At 34.4% G+C, this 23,364-nt stretch overlaps 1 protein-coding gene across 1 annotated transcript in view; it reads left to right on the top strand.

Moving 5' to 3' along the window:
- Nucleotides 1–23,364, top strand: part of LOC124363543 (nipped-B-like protein A) — a 128,623-nt gene that overhangs the window by 50,393 nt on the left and 54,866 nt on the right. Inside the window, exons 7-14 of the mRNA XM_046818793.1 lie at nt 658–858; nt 7,833–8,048; nt 12,098–12,283; nt 12,364–12,568; nt 12,778–13,037; nt 13,651–13,896; nt 17,976–18,102; nt 21,316–21,470. Coding sequence (XP_046674749.1) covers nt 658–858; nt 7,833–8,048; nt 12,098–12,283; nt 12,364–12,568; nt 12,778–13,037; nt 13,651–13,896; nt 17,976–18,102; nt 21,316–21,470 — 1,596 coding nt within the window. The remainder of the gene's footprint in view (nt 1–657; nt 859–7,832; nt 8,049–12,097; nt 12,284–12,363; nt 12,569–12,777; nt 13,038–13,650; nt 13,897–17,975; nt 18,103–21,315; nt 21,471–23,364) is intronic.

Here is a 23,364-nt window from a genome sequence, read left to right as displayed (position 1 = left end):
AAGTGCAACAAAAACAGCTCACACTTCCATTAAACAAAACAGTTTTTGGCCAAAAACAACATGGCTACCATTCTACATCCTGCCTATTTGCCAGATATAGCCCCTTATGACTTTTCTCTCTTCCCAAAAATGAAAATGCATATGAAAGGTCACAGTTTTGAAGACGTACAAAAATGCCAGAGTTCACAACAGCTTCCCAAAGCTGATTTTTGACACTTTCCAGTTGTGGAGAAAATGCTGGGTTCGTTGTATCAACTCAAATAGAGCTTATTTTGAAGGTGATATCACCCAATAATAGCCCAGATAAGAAAACAATAATTAGTAGACCTAGTCTGGGAACTTTCTGATACCACCTTGTTAGTATTTTTGTTTTTACAAATAAAAAACTGTTGGGATATATTTTTATAGGGCAAAATAAATATATTTTGAAACTGTAGGAGAATTGAAGTTTTGATTTAAAAGTCTGTGAGTTATGTGTGCAACCGTTAGCATTGGATCCAGATGAAGAAGAAGTGCAACATGTGTAGTTACTATTATTATCAGCTTTTGCCCAGGCTGAAAACGTTGATTAAAAATACTGACTACTATCTGGACTTGTTGAATCTCAACTGTACTTTATTAGGTTTATTGGCAAGCACATCCTATCTGTGTTTCCAGATCTTTACCAAGTATGAGAAGCACCGCAGCCTGCTGCTGGATGACATCATATCATTGCTGGCCCGCATGTCTGGCTCCAGACGTAACTACTGCACTTACCAGCTGGAGTCACAAGGACGAATACAGATGACAACAGTTCTCATCCTTGACTTCATTCAGTGCCTAGGTGTTCTGCCTGAGAATTTGGTTGGCAATAAACAGGTACATCACTATTACCCTAGCATATATTATCATGAAAAAGTAGTTGGAATGTTTTAAATGTAGTTTTATCTGTAAATCAAGCACTGTAGAACTGCAAATTAGCTTTTTAAACCGTTATAATTATTGGTAATAGAAATTTTAAATCAGCCTTTTTTATATATGATTTTAGAAATTATTTGGAACCAAAGAATTAACATTTAACCCTTTTCACACCACTAATCCATTAACTTTTTTATAACGCCAAAACAAGTAAAAAGATTGTTTTTCTTTAAGTTAAAAGCTAATTTTTATTACAACTAAATTACAAAAGATAAAAGCAAAAAATGTATAAAACAGGGCATTTTACTTAAAATTAGCGTATTTATTGATAAAAATAACTATTTAAAAACTGTTTATTTCGAATTAATTTTAACTAAATTAAATACACCTCTTCGCACTATAAAACAAGATAAATATTTCAAACCAATCACAACACTACCACACGATGAAGAATAATAATGACACTTTTGTGGCAACCGTGAAAGCAGTAATACACGCCACGGATATGTTTGGTTATGGCTCTATAGGAGATGTAGAACTGATGAGCAGGTGGTCGGAGTTAGACAAAGAGCACTCCCTTCCCCCTGCTGCAGAGTGAAGGTGGTTTATAAATACTTCCTTGGCAGCCACGATAAGCACGGAGCGTACACCAGGCATTTTGAAGGCCTTTAGTGAACTAAAAAACTCCAAGAGAGATAATCTGTACTATTGGATGTAACTGTATTTGGTGTATTGGTCAAAGTCTACCATTCTAATATATCTGTCTGTGGCGTGGGAAGTGAGATATGTTCTGCAGGGATTACACTGGTAGAATGTTTCTATTCTGCAAGGTTGGGACTGACTGACAGTTGACCCATCACTCAAACAAAACATGCCTGCCAATTTGATGTCTTCTTTATTTACTTGTCTGTTACTGATAATTACATGGGTAACATCAGTGTGGGTTGTGTGAAATGTTAAAACAACCCACAGAAGTGTAGTGAATATGTGGACGACACCAACGAATATCCAGACTTTCTTCCTAGTGACAGTAAACCTGAAAGCAGTGATGATAAAAGTGTACTGATGGAGATGAGTACAGCAGAAAAAAAAACAGATACAAATGGGGTAGGTGTGGGAAGAAAAGGAAATGATAAGGTACGTCAATGGACAATTTATAAGTGTAGGCAAAAGCAATTTTCTTTCAATTTAGTATCCAAGTATGTCATGCCTGTCAGAATCCTGAGGATTATTCCTTAACACAGACCGTTGCAACTGGTGGTTGATGAGACCAACAGAAATGCTGCAAAAATCATCTCTGATTTACGTTTGAATCATAGTAGCAAGTTGAGGAAATGGTGATCAACAAATTCAGAGGAAATGACTAAGTTCATTGGTATTTTTATATGGATGGGCTTAACATCAAATATTTGCATCACAGACTATTAGTCAAATAATATACGGTATTGTATAAAATCTATGTTACCAAAAATGTAATGAGCCGAAACTGTTTACAATTATTACTGCTCCGATTCTGGCACTTTAATGATAATGATTACATTGCACATGCTGTTCGTATTGTTAACCCTTAGCACGCCGTAGATGGAATAATCCGCGATGTTGTTAGGTCTTATAACGCCAAAGACGAAATAATCTGCCGATCAATAAAAATATATTTTATTACTGTTTTTGAAGTTTATAAGCTCAATATATAGGCCACAATACTAAGTAATGTACTGGCTTGACCAAATAATCCAGTTGCAGCTATCAGCTGGCCGCAGTAGGTAAACAATAAATTGTTTTGTTGCTGGCAGCTGTTCTCCCACTCCCGTCTGTACGCCAATGACGATACTATCCGCCATTACCGACTGTCAGTGGAGCACGCATTGTGCCTTTGGGAAGTGTTCTTGCGTTGTCATTCCTTATACAAACAGTTGTAAAAATTTATTGTTACCATGTTTTAGGTGTTATAATCAAGTTTTTATTGTTTCTTTTCTGTTGTGTAATAATGGCTGCAAGTCATGTCCCGAGACCCCATGGCTTCATCCCGATTTGTGTTTTGAAGTTTACCATACAACTGCTAAATCTATCATCAGAACTTATAAACTAATCTAGATCAGCATATTAAACTTTATTTGTTTTCTTATCCTTGTACATAGTTTTCATATTTTTCATCACATTTATTTGATTACTCTGTAACCTGAATTTGATTTTTATTGAAATATTCCATTATTATGAAAATATTTGATTATTTTAATGCAAGTATTACATTATTGTACAAAATTTGTGTGTGTGTGTGTGTTATTTGTCATTAGGTATGAATAAAAAATATAGCTTTAAGGAATTTTCATTTTCATATTTTCACCTTAAATGAGCGTAATTTAACCCTTTAAGCGTCATGAAAAATTAGACCTGATCTTTGATAAAGTTACAATTTTTTTTAAATTTCCAATGTGTAAAGTTAAATTTATTTTCGTTTCTGTATGTCAAAATAGAGTTATTTAACGGTAAATAAAATTCGTTTAGCCTTTTTTGGATTACCTAGGATAATTTTTAACTTTTGAGAATATCGTAGAATAGCAGTGTAGATGTCACTAATATTTTTATAATTTATTCAGTAAGTATGGGAATGAAACACAGTTTTATAGATAAACGTATACTATATTACAAACCAATAAAATTAGAAAAATACAAAAGTAGACAAAGAGTGTTTATTTAGTGGCGGGCTGTCACAACTGACATTCCACGCGTCTCCCGCAAGCCACTGTTATCGCGTGGACTTTGAACCTTCTTATCGCTCGGCAACGTGTAGGACAGCCTTGCAGGGCTTGAATTATGTTTCTTGCTTTGTGATAACATCCTTATGACCGTAGTAAAATATTAAAAAGTTTGGGGTTGACCAAGTAATTGCTCAGAATTACCAAATCTTCAAATTCCGAATCGTCTGGATAGGCCATTCACACGAATAATGGTAAAAAAACACTAAATAAATACTGGAAACTGCTGTATTTAATATGAATAATTTACTTTAAAAAGAATAAGACACAACAGAAAATTAGCGATAACTGAAATACATATGCGTGTACCGGACGCTTCTCACTAACAACTGGCTAGATGCCTTGACGGGAGCTCCCGTCAATGACTTTGTGAAAGGCGCGGGGCCACGCCCGCTAGACAGTGTTTGGCCAATTAGAAGCAACTGCCACTCCCATTGTAACAGAATTCGAGGCAGGGCAACCCGTCTGTATGTCGCATGACGACTAGGACCATCTAACAGCAAAATATTCAACTAACATAGCAGTAAGAAAATAAAGAATGCAAAAACGCGGATCCACGGCAATAACGTTTTGAGCTTGTAGTGGCCCTCCGCGGATCCGCGTCAATAACGCTGGAAAGGTTAAAAGAATACTAAATTTATATCGGCGTTCAAAGTGTTAAGATATTACCGTTAACTACAAAACTCAATTATCTCTTTGCTAGCTTGCAGATAAGGAACTCGTTGCTGATGAAAGTATAATTCGCTTTAGGCAAAGACTATAGTTCAGATAATACTAGCCTAATAAAGCCCACAGATACAGGCTCAAAATGTTTAAATTTTGTGACAAGCATGGGTATACTATGGACGATGGTGGTTGACGATCTCCTAACTATAGCAGGAAAGAGGGGAATAAGACTAAAATGCTACGCTAATGACCTTGTACTTTTGGTCATAGGGAATAATAAAGGTACGCTGGAACGCTTCACTCAAGAAGCCATAAATTTTATAAGCAATTGGTGTCATGGTTTATGGATTAACCCATCAAAAACAAGTATGATAACCTTTACCAGGAAAAGTAAGTTCCAGCTTGTACAACCTGTTCTGGAAGGTATCAGGATAAACCACTCTAATGCAGTCAAATATCTGGGCGTAGTCCTGGATGAGAGGCTGACTTGGAAACCACATATTGAGAACACAGTATCTAAAGCGACAAAGGCCCTTGGGCCTGTAAAAGACTCTTTGGACTGGAATGGGGACTGAATCTCAAAATAATTTATTGGATCTATGAAGTCATTATAAAACCAATGGTCATAATATGCTGCATTAGTGTGGTAGCCGAAAGTAGAAAAGAAAACAGCTGCCAAGAGGCTACAAAGTTTTCAAAGATTAGCTTGTGCAAGCACCACAGGGGCAATGAACTCCTGTCCAACCCTGGCACTTGAAGCGGTTCTGAGTTACTCCACTCTGAGGCAGGAGGTGAAGAAAATATTCACTTTAAGTGCAATGAAGCTTCTGGGTACAAAGATAATTAAGTCTACCTCCTCAGAAGGGCACATGAACATAACCCAGGAATTTCATCAGGTTGAAATGTTAACCAACATATCAGAAAGAATGCTCAAGAAATACTCCTTTGATAAACCATATGTAGTCTCTATTGAAGATAGGGAAATATGGAGTCTAGAGTTACACTCGGTTGGGTGCCAACCATGGGCATTCATGGAAAGGAAAAAGCAGATAGATACCCTCGCCAACATAGGTACAGAATCCCTTATGGTAGGGGCCTGAGCCAGGCTTTGGAGTAACCTTCTCCTACAGTAAAGCTCTCGTAAAAGATTGGGAAATGAGGATTAGATCCTTTAACTGGGATAGGGTTTCAGGATTAAGATAATAAAAAATGTTTATCTCTTCTTATGCTGAAGGGTGGTCATCTCTCTTTGAACAAAGTAAGCAGGATATAAGATTGAGGATGCTGACAGGACATGATCCTCTTTGAAAACATCTTATAAGGTGGGTCTTAGTCAGACTGATGAATGCAGACTCTGCGGAGAAGTAGAAGAATCAGTGGAATATATATGGCTAAACTATCCTGCCATATCTAAAAGTAAGAAAAACTTCCTAGTGGCATATCTTCTCAGCCCCAAGGACATCAGAGAATAAATTTGATTGTATTTTGTAAAAGTCTCAGATTTTGAGGGTACAAACATAAGTAAGGGAGGTGCAAAGGTTCTTTGAGGACTACGTGTGGAGGCAAACGTTTCTTTCTTTGGGGGGATGGGTAACTTTTAAAACTAAGCTATACATGGAAATAAGCACCAGCTTAAATGATAATGAGATGATGGCAACTTCTGATGTTATGGAGCTAATGGAAAACTTGTACAAGAGTCACATATTGTATGTAGACAATCACTTAAGTTGGCAAACACCCTATTATCAAACGACACACACCTAGTTGAAAAACTCCGAGAATAAAGAGAAAACCTATCAGTTCAAGTAATGAAGTTGCTGTCTCTCCAAGAGGGATAAATTACATCACATGAAAACACAGATGGTATAGTTCTCATAGCTGTTTCCAGATGGAAATACAGATGAAAATATAAACAAGACCTGTGCATGCTATTTACTCTGCACAGGATTGATTTAATAGAAACAGTAAAAAAGAACAAACATTAAATACCCATTTCGAAACCACAAGTTACTATAATGTTGTTGGTGATTACAATAATGCGAACATGATGATAGATAAATTTGATCAAATGTCTCTTTACAATACTGGTGCACGAAAATCCATACCACAAAGTGGCAGAGGAGTTTCTTCTTGATACATCAATGGTTAACTTGTATTTAACCTATACGGACAAAGTCAAAGCCAAACCAGCAGCTAGTGGACGAGTTAAATAGTACAGTATTTCTGTAACTGCCATCAAGGAGAATGGTTTGTGATTTTTTTGTGTGATGTGTCTGAAGAAGATATCTTGGATATCGAAAGGCCTCACAAATTAATAAAATGTATTAAATATTGGTTTTATGTTTTTAATGTAGTACAACAGTGACCAATATAAGCTCCATCTACAGCATATCAAGGAGAATGTTGTAATTACCTCAATGGGTTTAAAAGAAGATGTTGTTCCACCTGTAAGGGCTACGGAGCATCATTATTTGACTGAGTCAGAAAGAAAAAAAACCAGACACAGAATGAGGAAAAGTAGTACAATATGTTACAAGAAAACAGTAACAGAACTTGGGCGTAAGGGAGCAAAGAACTTTAAAAAATTGAACACTTTCTGTAACCAGTGTGAGGACAAACCATACTTGTGTGTTTTAAGGAAGTACATACATGAGGCATTTTTTATTATTGTTCTGTTAAAGCACAATAGTACACAGTATTCTGTTATGTTTAAAATAAACATTGAAGATTAAAATAATTGCTGGATATATCTGATCGACAGAAGTACATGAAAACTTTTCAATTTGAAACCTAAACTGTTGTCCACTCATGAAGAACTAGAATAAAACGTCTTGGTTTTCTGTATAGCCCATTCTAAACAGTATACTGTCATTTCAGTTTGAAACCAATAGATCGCAGCAGTGATCAGTTTCAGTCTGTGAAACTCAACCTGCATTCCATCATTGCCGGCCAGATCTAGCTGGTGGGGCAGCTAACGTGTTAATACAACATTGAGTGCTTATATATATATATATATATATATATATATATATATATATATAAGCACTCATATATATATATATAAGCACTCATATATATATATATATATATATATAAGCACTCATATATATATATATACACATAGGTTTTTATCTTGTACGTTGATAACCAAAATAAGGAAATATCTTGGTTTTCTAAAATAATTTCGAGCTTTATTTTTTGTTATTCAGAATAACAGGTTTTCAGACATTTGCTAAATTCATAAAACATTTTGTTGCAGCATCTATGCTTGGATAATAATGACAAATTTTTTGTACGTGTACTTTCTCTAGCTATATATAAATTTATCCTCAAATCTCTTTAAAATAATGTATTATTATTGGCTTACTTTTTGTGTTATGGGATGATCTCAAAAGGTTTGATATAATTGTAAAAATATGGCATATGACAATTTTGGAAACATTTTGCACTGTACAATGACTCAACAATCAAAATTTTACAAATATTTATAGAAGCAAACACTTTCTTCAACAGGAGGATATTGACTCAGTGATCTCCTCCAAGTTAATTCTGGCTCGCAGAACTGCACACGAGTTCCTGCATATGTGGTTGACTAAATGTAGCAGCAAGAGTGAGAATTCTGTCTACAAAGTGCTCTTCGAGAACTTCATCCGTGATCTTCTCACTGCACACAACAAGCCAGAGTGGTCCTCGGCTGGCTTGATGCTCTGTGTTCTTGGAAACCTCTTGGTAATTATAACAGGTTACTGTATATTCAACCAAAATTAGTCCTCTATAAAACTTACTTACTCTTACTCCCATGGCCATGGATACCCTAGGTGGTATTTGGCCTCGCCAACCAGCTGCCTCTATCTCTCCTTGTCTTCACAATCCCCCTGACCCGCTCTCAATTTCCGTAAGTCCTTCTCCACCTGGTCCTTCCAGCGATTTTTGGGTCTACCTCGAGGTCTTCTTCCAACTGGATTGTGTTTCCAAACCTCTTTAATCAATTTATCATCCTCCCTCCTCATCACATGGCCTGCCCACCGAAGTCTCTTGCTCTTTGCTTCTCCTACAACGTCTGGAGATTGAAACATCTCTCTGATTTCTTGGTTGTGCCTGATTCTCCATCCATCTCCATCTCTAATAGGTCCAAAAATTTTCCTCAAAATTTTATTCTCGAATGTAACCAATCTCTTTTCTGCCTGTTTATCTATAATCCATGTCTCTGCTCCATAGAGAAGAACTGGTCTTATAACAGTCTTATATATTCTTAATTTTGTTTTGTAAGACAGTAATTTTGATTTTAAAATATTATTTAATGCGTACATGCTTCTATTTGCCAAATTTATTCTATTTTGGATTTCTATTAGTTCATTACTCTTTGAATTAACTATTGCTCCGAGGTATTTGAATCTTTCAACCTGTTCGAATTTATGGTTCAGTATTTCCAAATCTTCTCTACCATTATTTCCTTGCCTAAAATAAATCAACTTTGTCTTAGCGTCGTTAATTTCTAGTCCTATTGACCGGGTTTTGTCTATTAATATTCCTGTCATCTCCATCAGTTCATCTCTGTTATTGGAAACTAACACCACGTCATCCGCAAATGCCAGTGCTCCTATCTTAGTTCCAATGCTTATACCTAGTTTCCTATTTCTTATTTCTTTCAACGCTTCTTCCACGGCTAAATTGAACAGTAATGGAGAGAGGCTGTCTCCCTGTCTCACCCCTGTTTTTACCTCAAACTCGGGTGAATATTCATTTTCCACTTTAACTTTGCATTTGGAATTTTCTAAGCTAAGTTTTGCCATTTTCGTTAGTTTTGTAGGTATTCCATACTGCTCCATTTTTTCCCATAGTTTATTTCGATTGATACTGTCATAAGCTTTCTGAAAGTCTATGAATAATCCATACAATGCTCTATCAAATTCCCAGTGCTTGGCTATTGATTCTTTTAGAACAAATATTTGATCGATGGTCGACCTTCCTTTTTGAAATCCTGCCTGGTGATCTTCAATTATTTCTTCTGTGTACACTTCTAATCTTTTCTGTATTATTTTTGACAGTATCTTGTATGAAGTATTCAACAATGAAATTCCCCTGTAATTATTTAGCTCTTGTTTGTCCCCCTTTTTGTGTAAAGGCACAATTATGGCTTCTTCCCAGTCCGAAGGCATCTCTTCTTTTTCCCATATGTCTTCTATAAGCTTGTGCAGTTGAGACGCAAGTTCGATACCTCCAGCCTTTAACATTTCAGAAGTTATTCCATCGCTTCCTGGTGCCTTGTGGTTCTTAAGTCCTCTAATTACTTCCCGGATCTCTTCTAATGTGGGTTTTTTTACTTCAGGTTGTACATTCTGATACACTGGTATGTCCATATTAATATTATTCTTAACTTCCCCATTAAGTAAAGCTTCAAAATAATCCTTCCACACCTTGAGAACTTCATTTCTTTCTGTCGTGATCCTTCCATTTATTTTGACGCCATATGAGCTTGGTGTGTATCCCTTCTTGAAAGTTTTAATTGATTTGTAAAAGTCTCTTGGGTTGGTGACATAAAACACCTCTATAAAACACCAAAACAAAATCTAAAAATATTACTTCCAAGAAATACTAATTCCTCAAAATATCTCTCAAAAAAATGTTTATTGTTCAATCTGTATGTGTACTCTTTCTTATAACACATTCTCCTAATAATCTAGTCTTCTCAGTGGAATCATGATTAGTTTTCCAGCACAGTTACATGAATTTGATCCTAAAACTGGTAAAGTGTATTTGGGATTTGTGTATTTACTAGCGGACCCGGCGCGCTTCGCTGCGCATTTCAATAAGTTTCCCGCGGCTTCGCACGCAATTTCCCGTTGAAAACAGTACACTATATTCACTTATTCATTTTCTATCACATTCTAAACATTGCTGAGATAATTGATAGTCATTCCTTCGTGAGCTTCTTGGGCGCATTATGAAGGTATGTACCACATTCCTGATACTTCTGTCAAAAAAAAACAACTAAGGTTGATTTTATAACATGCTTTATATTTGTAGCCAACGTAAGATAGTAATTATGATATCTGCATTGCTCTTCTGATCAAGCATGAGCATGGTTTATATTAAATAAATATTGCAGTTAAAGGTGAATTTTTACGTCAAATTTGAATTGTATTATCTGGATAGTAAAGTCTATGTTTAACAGTGATTGCAGAAACAGTTTAAACAAAATTTGTCGTTTCTCTTAAGCTTACTCTATGCTTTAAAACTATAATTGTAGTAATTAAATTATATATAAATATATTTTTTGTCGCATTATATATGTTTACAAAGAACAGCTGATTAAAAATTTGAAAAGACTCTTTCACTTAATAACATATGTTTGCAGCAATGCATTTCTTACGGGTATTTCTGTAACCAGTGGGGCGGAATCCTGAATCGGGAAAGGGATAAAAAGTATCCTATAACCTTCTACAGATCAAGACGAACAAATTAAAAAAAAAATTAGGCGAATCCGTCCAGCCGTTTGTGAGTGATGCTGTTACACACGAACAGTTTCATTTTTATATAATATACAAGATTCAAACACTGTTCTCCACAGTAAGTAATGTATTGTAACTGTTGCATGGATTTGTAATCCTGTTCTACTATGTCATATTGTACTAGTGCCCCTTAATCTTTCTTCTATTAAACACATCTACAATAATATTTTGTTCCTCTTCATTTCTCATTTGTTTATTGGTAACTAGCGGACCCGGCGCGCTTCGCTGCGCATTTCAATAAGTTTCCCGCGGCTTCGCACGCAATTTCCCGTTGAAAACAGTACACTATATTCACTTATTCATTTTCTATCACATTCTAAACATTGCTGAGATAATTGATAGTCGTTCCTTCGTGAGCTTCTTGGGCGCATTATGAAGGTATGTACCACATTCCTGATACTTCTGTCAAAAAAAAAACAACTAAGGTTGATTTTATAACATTCTTTATATTTGTAGCCAACGTAAGATAGTAATTATGATATCTGCATTGCTCTTCTGATCAAGCATGAGCATGGTTTATATTAAATAAATATTGCAGTTAAAGGTGAATTTTTACGTCAAATTTGAATTGTATTATCTGGATAGTAAAGTCTATGTTTAACAGTGATTGCAGAAACAGTTTAAACAAAATTTGTCGTTTCTCTTAAGCTTACTCTATGCTTTAAAACTATAAGTGTAGTAATTAAATTATATATAAATATATTTTTTGTCGCATTATATATGTTTACAAAGAACAGCTGATTAAAAATTTGAAAAGACTCTTTCACTTAATAACATATGTTTGCTGCAATGCATTTCTTACGGGTATTTCTGTAACCAGTGGGGCGGAATCCTGAATCGGGAAAGGGATAAAAAGTATCCTATAACCTTCTACAGATCAAGACGAACAAATTAAAAAAAAAATTAGGCGAATCCGTCCAGCCGTTTGTGAGTGATGCTGTTACACACGAACAGTTTCATTTTTATATAATAGATGTCACCAAAAATTGAGCTTATATAATGAGTATACGTAGGTTTTGACCAGACTGGTTTTAGTTGATATAATTAGATTAAGGAGACGATTTTTATCTTTCTGGTTCAGACCCTATGAAATAATAGGTTTATTTGTCCTGGAAATCACTAAATTAAATATGGTTTCTTCTATAACAATATATTATTTGTACCAAGGTCATGTAATGAATGATAAGGAATTTATAAATCTTGTAATATATACTAATATAGTAAATTAACTTTTAGATATACCTTTAGTCAAACCTACTGTTTTAGGTGGCCAGTCTTATCAACAAAAAAGAAGGAATGCCACTTCGAATGACATCCTTAGATTTTTTGGGAATTTTGGTAGCAGGAATGCATGAAGATGATAAGCAATATGAAATTAAGTTGAGCACTGTCGACCAAATTATCAGGGATATGAAATTTGAGGAAGAAGTGGACCAAAATAAAAACATTAAGGTACATTTTTATTATTATTAATTAGAGCTTTCCTGCAGAAAAAAATCCACAAGAGACAAATTTCTTGTATTTTTTTGCAGAATGATATGGATGAGGAGTTGAAGACTCAGCTGATACAAAGAGTGCTGTTAAACTACTTGACAGTGAAGGGGCAAGGAGATCCTACAGTATCTAATTCCAGACATCTTTATCTGGTTTTGTGGTACCAGGATAATTGTACAAGTTGTAACACATCTTCCAGTAAGTTCCCTAAATCCGACAAATCTTCTAAAAGGAAACAAACAGGTAAGTAACTTGCTGCCTCAGGTCAAATGTATATGAATTAGTGTATATTTTAGAACTTTCAGCTTTAGAACAATATGTTACATCCACTGGCTCACAGCATCATAGCTGTTGGTCATATAGCATTAACCAGTTCAATGAGTAACTGTAAGGATTGGAATGTAATTTGTAAATGCAGCGTCAACATGTATTACTGGATTTTTATGTTTTAGACACAAACAAAGAAAATTTAGATGACAATGGAGAAATGCATAGTGATATAGAGGAGGCATTGAGAGTGAACAATGTAGCTGAAACAAGAAAGAAGTTTCTGCTGAGTGAAGTTGGCTTATTTGAAAATTGCACTGCAAAGAGAGGCTTAAACTGTGAATTGCTACATACATGTGTTGATTATAATAGTGCTGGACTTTTGTTGAAGTATCTGTCATTCAAAACACCATTTTCAAAGAGGTTTACAATTTATTTGAAACATGTAAGTAATATTCTAGTCGTTAAAACATACTTTATATTTAATTATTCAATTCATTAAGACAATGAATTCTCTTGAGGTCATTCCCGGTCAAATCATCCATCAAAACATTAAACATTTTATAAATAGTTCATGGTTGTTACTAAACATATAAAATATAAAAATAATTATTTATCAGTTTTTAAGCTAAGAAAATTTTTACTTAATCCACTCTTATGTTCACAATACCCACAGCATTTAGCTTGACATGACGTTATGTTTTTCGGTGCCAATTGAATAATTTTTAATTGATTTGACCGACATTTTGATTACACATTCACAGTTCTATGCTGATCTCTTGTGATTTATTATAAATATGTATAACTGTGGACAACCTTCCTATCCTAAGTAAAGGATAAAAATATTAATTTTTGCAGTTTATATTGAAGTTTTATACAAATTAATAAAATCAATAAATATTTAAACCATAGATTGGCTATCAAAAGGAACAAATTGAAATAAAACATTAATTATTATTGTTTTGTAATTTAGTTGTATGAGCCACACTTATAGATTACTTTATTAATTATCATAATGCTTTATGATCAAAAGTTTAGTCTCACATTGGGTGTGACAGATTCTGGGAGTGTTGATGGAGTCATCTGTACTGTTGCGTGCCAAGGCCATGAAATGCCTCTCTGCCCTGATGGAAGTAGACAAGGAAGTACTGGCCTTACAGACAGTCCAGGCAGCTATCAATCACTCCTTCCTAGACCACTCAGCGTCAGTGCGTGAGGCTGCGGTAGATCTCGTTGGCAAGTTTGTGCTTACCCAGCCTTCACTCTTGGTCAAGTACTACGAAATGCTCTCTGGCAGGATACTAGTACGTTATCCAGTGTACTGTTCATTCTGTTAATTTTAATAAAATAACAGTATTAGAGTTAATGTTCATGTTGTTAAGGTTTCATTATAGTGAAGTCTAGGGAGATTTACTGATTAAGTCTGGTCAATGATTTAACCTCTTCAGTTTTCAATAGACAATAGACAATTGCTTTATTTTCGTATTCATTAAGAACAGAAATGGCGTCAAATATGATAAGACATATAGTCAAATATTACTAATTCAGATAAAAGTTGCTAACTACATTAACAATTAACATGTTTAACTGACACAGTTTAGGTAGCTATTTCTTTAAAACATGATACAAGTTTTACCAAAATAACAATTACAAAATACACATATAATTTACATAGTTACATTGGTTATATTCTTGAACTCGTTTTCAGAAATAAAAAGTTGAGAACTTCAGCTTCTTCAGTGGTTCTATTTTTATCTCATCAACATTGGCAAAACATCACCCTTTTATGGTACTCTCAATTTTTGGGAACAGAAATTAGTCACAAGAGCCGTGTATGGTCAATGTGGAGGCTGGGGCGATGTAACAGTTTTGTGTTTGGCAGATAATTTATGAACAAGCATTAATATGTAGGTAGATACTTTATCATGGTGCAAAAGCCGTGTATTCTTTCTTCACAAATCCTGGAATATTTTTGGATTACTTCATGCAAACAGCATTTAATTTGAAGTAGTATTCCTCAGTGATAGTTTGATTCTATGGCTAGAACTCATAATGCAGTCATTAAAACAGGAGGATTACCTTAAAATTCAATTAGTTAAGGTTTTTTCGGTTTGGCACTCCAGAATGCCTTAACTGGGTTAAGCCTTTGTTTCAGTGACACATCCATTTGTGCATGCTCCATCAACTGTTATAACACATTTCAGTAGCTCTCCTCTTCTTTATTTCCAGAGTACTAGTTACATTACGTTTTCATGGCCTTGAAAATCCTTATATGACTTCTGAACCCTTATTTTATTTACAACAGACTTACCAAAAGGAGTGTTTGTTTCTTAAATATAGGTATACTTTATTCCGTTCTTCTAGTAAAATTTAGTTCAAATTCTCTGATACTTTAAATAGATAAAATATTGCTGATTGCACCAACATATGTGTTCGTACAGCATAACCTTTTTGACAGAGTTCGCAACAGACTAAATATCCAATTTGGCAAATTGGACTAATACAATTCTGAAATTGAAAAATTTTTGTTACAGTGCAACCTCATTAAATCAGACTAGCCGGACCGAATGTTGAAAAAATAAAGAACAACATGTACAAACAATGCAATATTTGTTTATAGGGGAAAGTACTTAAAATACACATCATGATAGAGTATAATACAATATACAGTATGGTAAAAAAGTCCCGGAACGGTTTAATATATTTTTTACCAATATGGATAAAGTAATGAGACTTGGTATATCAATAATAGCCATAAATGTCTAGTTTTTTAAGGTATTAAAACTTTTTTATCCCTTATGGGGGACGGCCCACGAGGAGTCAGACAAAATTCTTAAATAGCAGCATAGGTCGAGTTTTATATCAAATTAAAGGTCTTAGTTAGTAGAACACATTGCCGCAAACCGGACCTCAAAAGGTTCACTCTAACTGAAATGGCGGCGTTTTAAAAGTTATTCGTCATTTATCTGTGATGCGATGAATTAGTTCTTCTTCTGTGTTGGCAACATTCATTGTAACAATGGGATTTCCGAGATAGTGTATTGGTCTTGAAAACTTATTAGTGTTTACATCCTTTCTATTCAGTGAAAGTTTTTTTTGACATTCCTGTTGAAAGTCCAACTGCAGGGTCATTAACTGTGTATCTTATCATTCTGAGGGTAGAATGCGTTTAGACAGGAAACTTAATTTTCCTCAAGAGCTGTTACAAAGTCGATCTTAAGTTAAGATTTGTAAAGTGTAGATTGGGTTTTATTTAATTTAATTGTTAACAGTGACTAGTTGTGAATCTTGTGATAGGGATGTCTCTTACTGAGACTGAGAGAATAAACCTGCTTATGATGAGGGGGTATGGTGACCGTTTGTACTATCATATGACGAAGTTGTGCATTTATTTAATGACACATTTCCGGACCGGCCACACCAATATCAAAGTCTACCGTCTGTAGAACAGTCCAACGATTTCTAGATACCGGCAATGTAAAGACCGTCCAAGAAGTGGTAGACCTTTATCTGCTACTGACGAAAATACATCCATAGAAGTATTACAAAGTTTCATTCGAAGAGCCACACACATCAACAAGAACTGCAGCAACTATCACGGAATAAGCCATGTTTCATTGTTAAACGTTTTAAAAAACAAAACCACTATTATCCGTATAAGGTCAGATTGGTCCAGGAGCTTTCGGAAGACGATTTTGACAAGAGTGGAATTTTGTGAGATAATGATGAATAGATATGTACAAGATCGAAATTTCTTAGCAAAAGTTGTATTTTCAGACGAAGCTACCTTTACAACTTCATGGTGATGTAAGTAGGCATAACTGTCGTTATTGGAGCGACGACAATCCTCACTGGATGAGGGAAAGCCCATACCCAGAAACCTGAAAAAGTTAACGTGTGGGCTGGGATTGTTGGCAATCATATTGTTGGACCTTTCATAATCAATGGAAATTTGAATGGGGTGACATATGAATTGATGTTTGAGAGAAACCATTTATACCGGCTTTACGTGCTGTGTTGGGTCGAAGTTATAACACAGTATGGTTTCAACAGGATGGTGCACCACCTCATTATGCTTTATAAGTACGAACCGCTGCTTAACAGAGAGTTTCGCAATCGTTGGAATAGGACGTAGGGGAGCAATAGAGTGGGCCACCTAGATCACCTGATCTAAATCCTCTTGATTTCTTTTTATGGGGTTATTTATAACAAAGGGTTTTTTTTTAACTAAGCCTGCCAACACAGAAGAACTAATTCACCGCATAACAGAGGAAACTCATCAAATACCTCCTGAGATGATTCAAAAAGTTATTGAAGGCTTCTACCACAGATTGGGCTATTGCCAAGAGAAACTTGGACAACATTTTGAACACTTTTCTATAACTGTAAGTACTAAATTTTCAATTCTAATTATTAAATTAATGTTATCTTAATGTAAGAGAATGACTTATTTGGATAAATGACGAATAACTTTAAAACGCCGCCATTTCAGTTAGAGTGAACCTTTTGAGGTCCGGTTTGCGGCAATGTGTTCTACTAACTAAGACCTTTAATTTGATATAAAACTCGACCTATGCTGCTATTTAAGAAATTTTGTCTGACTCCTCGTGGGCCGTCCCCCCCATAAGGGATAAAAAAGTTTTAATACCTTAAAAAACTAGACATTTATGGCTATTATTGATATACCAAGTCTATTACTTTATCTATTTTGGTAAAAAATATATTAAACCGTTCCGGGACTTTTTTACCATACTGTATACAGTTTAACTTTTCTGAAAGAATTTTCTTAATTTGAGTGTCAACTTTGAATGCTGTTTCCGTGTCATGTGGTCACGCAACGTTTTCAACATGAAGAGCTCAGCTGGTGTTTTCTCTTCTTGTTGCTCAAAATAAACCATTAACTCACCCAAATGAGATGTTTCTGCTACATGGCTTATAACTGCAATTTTTTCAGTGTTTTCTTTGTCAGTATCCTCCCTGTTACCGGCACCTTATTGCAACAAGTCGCAATACATGTAGTTAGTGAGTTCTAATTCTACTGATGAACAAAACATGCATTTCATGCTCGGCAGTCATGGTGGAGGACAAAAAGCTAATTTAACATTTTCTTGGACTTATTCGGGTTACATTGAGATCCGACATACAGGAGTTGAACTTAACGGGGTTGCATTGTACTTGACAGATTACATAAATCGTATAATTTAAAGATCTAATAATATATAAAACAAAGAAGTAAAATAATTAATATTTACAGTATATTCAGGAAAATTTACTTTACTTTTAAGAAATAATTTCATGTTATTTAAAATTTATAAAATAGATAGTTAAGTATGTTTGCAGAACATTTGTAACTAGTTTTTTTTAAATTATGTACTTCTTCCAGGACACAGGAGTTAATGTCAGAAAAAAGGTAATCAAAATAATGAAAGATATTTGCATACAGCATTCCGATTTTTCCAAGACTTCTGATATCTATGTCAAAATACTTCGTCGAGTGAATGATGAAGAAGGTTAGTTATTAGAGTATTTTTATTAGAGTTAAAAATAAATGTTATAGTTAATTTTATTTAATGAAGATGTGCCTATAATTTAGCAGTAAATCACGTGCACATAACTGCTATATTACGAGACAAGCATTGCAAGCCAGGCCATATGGGCACTTTCCCCCTCACCTTGAGGCCACACATTGTCATATTAGCTGATTTTCAGTATGAATCGACTCAATGACGGCTTCGTTTTGGTTGTTTACAACCGTTTTGTTATTCTGTGTTTGATTATTTTGCTGGTTTTTCTTTTATTATTATTTTTTGCTCATGTTCTACATCATAGTGTAAACACATGAGGATTTAAATTGTGAAGGTAAAGGATTCAGAAAAATAGATGAGACGTAAATCAAATGAGCAATAACGATTGATCAGTTGTTAAATTCAATCGATTATTCCATCTGTAGGTATTCTTCCGTTCCAGGTAGCAACACCGCACCACAACCCAGGCTTGCATTAATATGTCTCTTACTATAGTATATGTAGCTAGATGTAAAGATTATTTTCTGGAAAATAGTCTATTAACAATAATATAGGTACTTATTGCTTTTGTCAGGGGTTATAAAATTGTGAGGGCTATCTTCAAAACTGTTTGAGAATTTCATACAAATCGACTGCAGACTTATTTGGCAACCATCACTAATATATAATTGACTAGGAAATATGTTGATCGATGGATAGTGATAATATCTGATAAATCAGGCCATTCTTAAGGCACTTAACAGAATTTTCTTCAAGTTTGGTATGAGAATGCATTGAGTCTTTATCCGTTCTAGTTAGCCATAATTCAGTACATCTCAGCCATCTTCCTGGAAAAGCTGGTTTTAGGGGCAATGAACTCACTGACCAATTAGCGAGAAATGGCGAGAAGCATTTTATTGGCCTGACCAGTTTTTGGTATAAGAAAGTCAACTGCTTACCCCAAGCCATTAAAAATGATTCAGAAATAAGTACTATCATCAGTGGCAGAGTTGTCTTGGCAATCACTCAGCAAAAAAACTCACTAGAGACACTAACACCCAGTTCATTAACTAGCTGATGAAGTTAAACCTAAAGCTAAAGCTTAGAAGCTGGGTGATGAAGCTAAAGCTAAAGTCCTTGACACAAGTTATTTCCCTTATTAAAGACACAGTCAATTCTGAAAACACTTGCACATTTGATGACTCACAACTGAAAATCCTAGATATAAATGATTTAATCAGCTGAATGAGATGGCTGAACACATTATTTTGGATTGTGAGAGACCTGAGATTAGAAAACAAACCCTATTCGGAATCTCACAATCAGATTATGAATTTTATGTCAATTTTGGGTGGAGCTCTTGAATCTCATTGAAGGTACAGGGGTAGGCAGGCCCTACTATAGATAAACTGCTCGCAAAGAACCCTGCGCAGAAGCAAATATCTGAGCAGCCACATGCAGATGGGCTCCCCTCCAGTGGTGGGGAGTGGGATAGGCAATCTCATTGTTTCTGTTTTATCAGCTGTGTGGATTGTGTCTCGCTCATGCCATTTTGTTAACACTGCATCCGGGGGCCACTATTAGGATGAATTTTTCTTTATCAGAGACTAAAATAATCTTCATGATATGTTGCTAGTACTTTCCTTGTTTCATAATGAATCTACCCGATGAGTCATACTTTGTGACACCAAATCACCTCCAAATAGTCCTAAATAAGTGACCCTTCAAGTAGTCAAGTAGGCCTACACGCAGAAATAATTAATTGTTGTTCTTTTAGTTTTTGTTTTCACTGACTGTCATGTGCTTGATTAATTTATAATTTCATTGTGAATAATAATTATTAACGGAAGAGGAAAATTTTTTATTGGTGGCAACTGGTAGCGATGCATTCAACTCAATTCTCACCGACCTCACTTCCTTTTGAGAGGCAGAATATGATAACCGTTTGTTGTAAATTTCTGTTCTTTTTAATACTATAATTTATTTTGATCCCAGATAAGGAAAACTCGTCCAAAAATAGTGGCTTCCAGATAATACCAAAGTACTATTGTTTGTTTGTTTACTCCTGAGAAGGAGCAACTGGCGCGTAGTCTGACCATTGAGGGCGACATTGCATGTATACAGACATAGAATAAAGAATCGAAAAGCCAAATAGTATTTACAAAGTCATTATATTTTGTTACTTTAGTTAACTTTTTAGACTTTTTTTATAAGAATTTGATCGAAATGTGTCATTGAATAAATAAAAATCATTTATTACGAAACTTCCGATATATCAGTAGCTGGTCTCCAAAGGGTTGATTACGTTTAAAACAACTGAATCACATACTAGTTTGAAATTAAACTTTAGAATAAATTGAAGTTGTAAACTATCCTAAACTTTTCATTCTTTAGGTAGTGAATAGTGGTGCATCCTTAGCAACCTCTTGTGCAGTTTCACCAAAATATTCATTAAAATATTTGGTTATTTTTTATAGTATGAGAGTTCCTCCTCAAGGAAAAGGAAAGGGAATTCCTCAAAGGCACTGCTTGTTTGGAGGATATTTACAATAACTAATTAATAGCAACAACTACAGTGATAAAAAGGATTTTATGTATGAAAAATAATAAAGTAATTTTCAAACTCCACTGAAAAATAATATGACTCATTTAAAAAGTTTAACATAAGAGAGTCTCAATAAAAAAATAATCAAAATTAAAATAAAATCTTGCAAAATGAACATTTACATTGTAATAAAAAGATTTGCACAACAATAAACAACCTGTACAAACAAAATTGTAGATAAGTATGCTTCTGTATATTACCAATCATATTTTGTTGTCGTCAATTATTATTGATTTTGAAGTTATGAACACAAAAGTAATATGTTCAGGCAACTTTTTTTGTATAATATGTTGTAATGTTTTGTACAAAAATTCATTTATTATTATTTAGTTATTCCATTAGTCTTAAAACGTGTATTGCATTATAAAGTCATTTGATTTGTTGTATATTTTCTGAAAGAACATTGAATTGTTATTATATTTCGAAAGTTTGAATAAAACTGAATAATTTGACATACATTTACTCAACACTTTTGGGCTGTTTAGTTTATTAAGTATTGATAGAGAAAATTCTTAGTTTGCTATATTTTGTTCCTTTTCAATCTGAATTGTCTTTCAGTCTTTAAGACATTGGATATAAAATAGTATTTCTGAATAAAATTCATGTCCTGATAGTTGGTGTCTGTAAGCTGGTGTTGGAGGTGTTTCGAACTCTTTGGTTTAACCCAGCCAGTGAGGAGGAAGTGGCTGACAGAGCAGCAAAAATTATTGATGTCATGGCAGTATTGGAGGACCTGGGTCTTGAATTGTTCGAACAGTTGGTTGTCCACGTAAGATATCTTCTCGTACAAAATATATATCTGCTTTAATATAATGATAAAAAAATTGTGTGTATGGAGGTTTTGTCACATAATGGTAATAAAAAAGTTCTCAAACAAGCGTATTATAAATGACATTATTATTTAATATTGAATAATAATTATAAATATATTTTCAGAACAAATGAAACAAAAATAGGGAAAGATTAAATCATAAGATGAATGTGGATTGTTTTCATATTTTCACTAGTAGTTATGTAATTTTGTGTGTTAAAATGCAGAAGTATATCTGCTTATCATAAATTAGTAAATAGCATAAAATAGATTTCTCAAAGTAATATCAACAAGAAAACAATATTGTACATTACAGCAGCCCAGATATCAATAAGTCTTCATGAAATAAATTAACTATAATGGTAATGGTGAAGGCCACTTTCAAATGTATGCTTAAATTGTATTGTGAAATTGTTCAAGCAATGGTCATAAACATGTAATAGCTTCTATGTTATGAAAAACGTCAATTAATCTTTCAAACTACAGTGCAACCTCGTTAAGTCAGACTAACCGAGACAGCAGCCGATATGACATAATGAAAATCCGGGTTAACTGGAAAATGTTGAAATAAAGAACATGTAAAAACAGTACAATATCTGTTTATTACGGAAAAAACACTTAAAATTCACATTACGATGAAGTTTAATACAGTTTAATATTTCTGAAAGAATTTTGTTAACTTGTGTTGCGTCAGCTTTGACCCTGCAGGTTTTGTAGTATTGACTCAGGATTTAAGAATTATAATATTTATGGTACGGTTCCACAGCATCAACTGATATAATTTGAAAATCACACTTATTTAATCAATAGACAATAGACAGTATATTTTATTTGTACAATTCATAGAAAATTACAAAAGCGTCAATAAAAACAATAGCGTCATAATATAGTAATTACATGGTCTTGTTAGGTAAGTTAAAGTTAATCATAATAATGGTTCAAAGTTCTCCAGTTAAAAAATTCGCCAATAGAATAAAAGGAATGTTTAAAAAGCCATTTTTTAGCTCTGTCTTGTAGACAGTTAAACAGCTTCGCCCCCATGTAGGATGATTTCTATTCGTAACGGGCTGTACTGTGTTCTGGAAGTGCAAAGTCAGCAGCACGGCGAGTGTAGTATTGGCGTAAATCATTATATCTTATCAAGTTCTTATGTCCATACATAATTGTCTCAAAGATATATAATGACACCACAGCCACGATTGAAAGTCTTGCAAAAGCTGCTCTGCAACTCTCCCTTGGCTGCAACTCTGCTAGAACTCTGACATATTTTTTCTGTAAGACTAACAACCTATGAATATTTACTGCACTGGAATTACCCCAGACCAAGATTCCATAGCGAAGATGACTTTCAAAAGGGGTGAAATATGCAATAGTTGCAGTGTTGACATCACTTATTGATTTCACTCTACGAATAAGGTAAAGTCCTGAACTACAAAGGTTGTCAATATGCAAGTTCAATGTTAAGCCTTCGTCAATTGTAACGCCTAAATATTTAGCTTCTTCCGCTGGATCGATGTTTGGTAAAAGTCCTACTTCATATTTTCTACTCCCCAAAACTAGTTGCTTAGCACCAGGTTATTATTGTGGCATTACTGTGTAGCTATGTTTATTGCAACATATGAAGAAATTTCAAGTAATTCTGGATGTTTATCACTAAGGAGTAGAATAGTATCATCTGCATACATAATAGTTGATACATATTCTTCCAGGTATGTGGGAAGATCGTTTGTAAATGATATGAATAAGACAGGGCTGAGAACAGACCCTTGAGGAACTCCTCTTGAGGTCACTAGCTGGCTAGATCTTACTAAGCGAGTTACACCCTTGTCTGTGTATTTTAAATCAACCACAT

Source organism: Homalodisca vitripennis, chromosome 5 (assembly GCF_021130785.1).
Source record: "Homalodisca vitripennis isolate AUS2020 chromosome 5, UT_GWSS_2.1, whole genome shotgun sequence".
NCBI classification, from domain to species: Eukaryota; Metazoa; Arthropoda; class Insecta; order Hemiptera; family Cicadellidae; genus Homalodisca; species Homalodisca vitripennis.
Note: the sequence above shows the minus strand (reverse complement) of the source record. Positions and strands in the feature narration are given on the sequence as shown.